Source organism: Perna viridis, chromosome 11, assembly GCF_037379345.1.
Source record: "Perna viridis isolate PV_CMFRI_1.1 ecotype Kerala chromosome 11, ASM3737934v1, whole genome shotgun sequence".
NCBI classification, from domain to species: Eukaryota; Metazoa; Mollusca; class Bivalvia; order Mytilida; family Mytilidae; genus Perna; species Perna viridis.
Window position 1 is genome coordinate 13,060,527 of NC_142455.1, and position 5,416 is coordinate 13,065,942.

The 5,416-nt window shown below is 32.3% G+C and overlaps 1 protein-coding gene across 1 annotated transcript; it reads right to left on the reverse strand.

The window, feature by feature from the left end:
- Positions 1–905: 905 nt before the first annotated feature.
- Positions 906–4,727, reverse strand: LOC148603042 (uncharacterized). The gene is made up of 5 exons (XM_088553481.1): positions 4,618–4,727; positions 3,908–3,932; positions 2,446–2,544; positions 1,490–1,596; positions 906–952 (listed from the first exon to the last, which is right to left on the reverse strand). The coding sequence occupies exons 1-4, from the start codon at positions 4,646–4,648 to the stop codon at positions 1,491–1,493; spliced, it is 261 nt and encodes an 86-aa protein (XP_088409607.1). The 5' UTR covers positions 4,649–4,727; the 3' UTR covers positions 906–952; position 1,490.
- Positions 4,728–5,416: the final 689 nt, after the last annotated feature.

Here is a 5,416-nt window from a genome sequence, read left to right on the forward strand (position 1 = left end):
TAGTTGGTTGACTGAATGAAGGATATCAGGTTAAACGACAAAAACAAAAACATAACCCCCCCCCCCAAAAAAAAAACAACAAAACAAAACAAAAAAAAAAAAAAAATAAAAAAATAGTTAAAAATAGGAATCACGAACCCCGACCACACAACAACAGGGGTTAGAACACTTACTATCTGAAGGTTAACAGTTCAACAATGCCCCTTTATTGGAGCTAAAATGTCTTTCAAGTCGCACTCTGGGTCCAAACGAACGGTACCACTTTATTTTTTTTTGATAGAGCAAGTCCTCAAGTATGGTCGCCTCGAGCAGGTCCGGGTGTTAAAAAGAATAAGCCTGCAGCAGCGCTAAGCTTGTCGAAAGAGGCGACTAAATAGTGCTCAGAACCTTAGCTGGGGACTAGGGCGCTCTGCCAACAGAGCAACTGGGATGTGTGGCCCCAGGCGGTGGAATGGGGTACCCCTAGTGTGTTACATGCTGGGGTTGTCAGGCTATAATACGGAAAACCTGACCGCAAACCATAGTGGTGCACCGTGTTGGGAAAGATGCCACGTTCCTCGCACGTTAAAAAATCCTACTGTGGTATTCTCCCGGAGTAGGAACCATAGGACTCCGCCACAGGAGGCTAAATTGCCCGACCCTACCCATCTCTCCCTATTTCCAGTGGCAATCAAAATTTGTCGACCCCATTATCCTTGTGTCTCATCCCATTTTTCATTTCATCATCATTTCATGTTCATTTTATCATCCACCTCATGTTCACCTTCTGGATACAGCTGAAATATTGCTGCTCGGGCGTTAAACCCCAACAAACATCAAGTAAGGTCTATGCCTTTGTTTTTACGTCTTCGTGGTAATTTTTATTGGTATTTAACTACATTTTATTTTCAAATTAGAGACATAAATTAAGTTTTCATCATTTTATTCAACCGAAGATACGTGTTGCAATAACCTAAAAAAAAAATGGTAATAGTTATGGCATCATTTTAATCTATATTTAACGTTCACACGTAACGAATTTTGATCATGTTTTATAGAATATTCAACGTTTAAAATTATTCAGAATCAAAGAATAAGAACAAAAAGTTTCATATCATTTTGGTAAAACTAGTAAAACAAATTTCAATGAAATTAACAGTCGATGAACATTTCAAGGGCAGACACCTTTTGTCTGCAAAAATAAGTGCATACATTAACTAGAATATGTATGGCCCTAAGCAATCATGTTTATTATTTGTTTTATATGGTGGTATATTCAAAATCCTATATTTATTAGTATACATTCAAATTGATATATTATCATAATACCTTATTTAATCATTTTATTTTGTTTTGTTTTTTTTTGTTTTTTTTTATCACATTTGAAATTCCTTAAATAATTTTCAATAGTTGTCAAATAGACGAAAAGTAATAACACTGTTTACATGCATACTTTGGCCAATCGAAATGCTTTGTAACAAATTGCCTTAATAAATATATGGCTATATACCTTAATGAGAGTGGCAGTGGCATTTATTGTTGATGCAGTCTCCAATATGAGGAGAGCAATGAGCCTTGCAGTCAGAACTGTTTTGGCATTGATCAGTTTGACGTTTTCTGCAATATTATTACATGAAAAGAAATAAACCTGAAATAGGGTATGTAAGTCTCTTCAGGTAACTACTTGGCTTCACAAAAATTGGACCCAATCTTTCATTTAAAGGTTTGGTGAATTTGTCATTTACAGAATGTTTTATTCAATATTAAAATATGACATCTTCCTGTGCAAAAATACTGATGAAAATGACAAACAGCTATTTTTACATGAAAAACACGTAATAATTATGAAAAGCAATATACAGAAGGCCTTTCTTTGTAATGCAACTTTTCGAAATCCCGGAAGTAAACAATAAAATGCAGATCGGTCTTCAGATTTTAACAGAAAGGAAACGTAAATTCTACAGAGCAAATGAAACTAGAACACGACTTATCAGCCCTTCATTATGATGGCAATTTTATTAGGGTATCACGTGTGAAAGTATTTTTATTTCTTGGATTTTATTTAACTTTCAAGATTTCATCAGACTATTGTGGTTTTCAGTTGAAACATTAGATTTCGTACAAAATCTATATTCGTGGTTTGAATGAACCACGGAAACCACAAAACGGGTTTCATATGAACAATTATGTTATTAGAGACGTGAACAACCACAGACACTTCCAAAAAGTTGTCATCATTACGAATGAAATATTGGAATATCGAAGGAATATATAGCGTGTCGTTGTAATGGAAAGTTGAAGAAACTTGTATTGATATACCCTGATAAGGGAGCAGCATTCTATGTTTATTGGCGGGGTGCTAACAAATGGTAGTACCCTAAAATCTAGAGCCTTTTCCGTATATTTCAAATTCGTTATGAATATATCTTGTTTTGATCAACAAAATACAGATACTCATACGCTTACCCTACTGGATTTCCGTTGTCATGGAGACACTGACATTGATGGTTATCACACTTAGGGATTTTTCCGTGATCACAGGTGCAGTCACTGTCTGATTGACACCTGTCAAACAAATCAATGTATGAAACACATCTCTAATTAAAACATCCATATGAAAATATGATAGTAGGCTAGTAAGGTTATATCTATTTCACATTATCGATCAGAACCCATGGTTCAAAATAATTAAACAGATTTTGTTTTATACAATGTTGACACGTATCACACAGACATATAACATTTAAGGACGTAGACCTAGGGTAAGGGACATAACTCTTGTAATCAGTGATATGTTTGTATCATATTCAATTTCACAAAAGCCGTTCAGGCTTCCCTTTGAAATAGAATGAAATCAGTCCAACTTTCTTTGATGCATGGGATTGATGTAAAATGGTGAATACAAATGTTCCAATTATTTGTTGTGTCTCTTACCCTTGTTTTATCTCCTTACAGCCAGCATTCTTAGTTCATAAAATTTCTTGTTAAAATTATGAAATACTAGTTATGAAATTGTATATGTTAAACAGATAAGACGTTGTCGTATTTTACTTATCTATTTGTTTTCTCCTAAAATATTGGTTTACATGCTAAGATTTTATGTTTAGACAAGCATATTCCTATTTGTAGCCATGTGATATCTTAAAATGGACGTACTAATCACAGAATTAGCCTTATATGTGAGAAAAAAAAACCAAAAAACAAAACAAAACAAAACAAAAAAGAAAAAAAGCAACACCAGGAAATCTCAGACACCCTCGAGTAAATATTCTCCACCTCGACATATATTTGATATCTCTGTTAGAGAAATTGATATATTACCATCGGGTTTCTGCGATTTCTTTGACTTGTACTCATTGCGGTTTTATATTAATAATGTCTATCTTGTTTCAGCACACATCTAATTTCTTTTCGTTATAATACATGTACATATATTAAGGCGGCAGGTTATAGCGAGTGATATAACTCCAGGGAATATAGTCGGTCTTCCTGTGATTAAATGGCCTTTACTTGATGAAATGTTTCAGCTAGATTTTAAAAATGAGATTAAACATTCTATCATTTCATTTATATTTGACTCTGTGTAATATGAAGTATACATTTTCTTGTTAATTGCGCAATTATCTACCTAAGGAAGTTCATCAGGTGGTGATGGTCATTGAATAAAGGAAAGACCATTTCTATTCCCTGATGTTATTATAACTATACTACTCATTAAAATACGACACTAGAAAGGCTGAAAAGATGTCTAAGAGTATTTCTATAAAAAAACAAAAATAAGGCAAAACAAAGAAAAAAAAACGAAAACAAAACAACAAACAAAGAAGTAACACGAAAAAAAAATCCTTGTATTAAATGTATTTGATAACAAATAATCCAAGCATTGGTTTGATATCAAACGTTATCATAATTCAATATGAATACTCACCCGTGTTGTGCATAAGCAATTACAACTGAAAAAATATTAACAAGATATATTATAAGTTTATTAATCGATGTATTTCTATTTTTATATTTTCAACAATGGAAAATAACAAAAAAGACACTAAAATTGTACGGTTCTTGGTAATGATTATCAATTCTTTTTTTATATAAATAATTCCTTGATTAACTTCGTTATCATTTTTGTTCATTTTGTAAAACCACATCGATGTGGTCACATTTTATTGCAAGTAATAGATAACAAATTAAGTATCAGTCTCTGTAAGAATTAGGCAGTATGAACATATTATGCAATAACTCAAAATTTTGACAGTGTATTCAGAATCAAAGAATAAGAACAAAATGTTTCATATCATTTTGGTAAAACTAGTAAAACAAATTTCAATGAAATTAACAGTCGATGAACATTTCAAGGGCAGACACCTTTGCTAAGGAAACTCACTTTGCTGACATTCGAAAAAAAAATCCCAAATCATCCAGTGAAGCAGACCTTAAAATGATTATTTCAAGCAGAGAAGACTTCCATATTTACCATTTATATGGTTTTAAATTCGAAGGTTTGGTAAGGCTATCACAATTTGTTATGGAAATTGAACCATTCATTCGTGGTTTCACTATATCTAACAAAACTAAATATATATGAATATGAACCCGGAGAAAAAAATTGCTCCTTCACAGTATACAATAAAAACTTACCAAAACAAAGGAAAACAAGAACGAGTTTCATATTTGCTGACCGGCCTCTCACTAAATTGAAAGATGACGAAATATTTGTAATTCTCAATTTATATAATTGAGATAAAATCGAACTTTGTCCTCACGACAAACTTTAGTCGAAAAAAAACTACTGGGCCCAAGACCTCATCGAAAGTAGTTCAAGGTTTTCTGGACTTGAACACTATAAGTATTTCAAATTTATAAACCTGTTTTTAGACATTGACACGGATATAAATGTAACATGAAAAAATCGGACCAAATGTCAAATAACTAACTGTTAAGTTATTTTAAGGAATAATTAAGGAAAAGCAATGCTATTGAAGGTAATCTATTTTAGGTTATACTTGATTTTTTTTCCATTTGTGTGTGTATGTGTGTGTGCGGTATTGGTAAAATAATATACTCAATAAAATTAGTAAGCTAAATTCATAATAGACTGTGTTTAAAAATCTTAAGCTTTAGCACACCTAGTATATCATAAATGCACATACATAACCAATTTTTGTATGTTGAAGCGTATAAAGAAAAGAAAACCAGCTATACCAAACAATTAAATAAATCTTTGTGAATTTTCTTTGTTTTTTTTTCGCATCCGAGTCATATGGCACATTACACACAGACAAAAGGTACTGTAAAAGTACTTTAATTCGTGGGTACCAATCTTTATGGTTTGGGGAAAAATGCTAGTTTTGCATATTCTTGAATTCGAAGATTTCACTATTCTATCCACATTTCGATTTTATGAGGAACCAAATTTCGTCGTTTACAAAATCCACGA

Excerpts from the sequence above, each read along its gene's own strand:
- LOC148603042 (XM_088553481.1), bottom strand. The coding sequence starts at position 4,648 with ATGAAACTCGTTCTTGTTTTCCTTTGTTTTG. Across the intron at positions 3,933-4,617 it reads TCTTGTTTTCCTTTGTTTTG|TTGTAATTGCTTATGCACAA; the intron begins GTAAGTTTTTAT and ends ATATTTTTTCAG. Across the intron at positions 2,545-3,907 it reads ATTGCTTATGCACAACACGG|GTGTCAATCAGACAGTGACT; the intron begins GTGAGTATTCAT and ends TTTGTTTGACAG.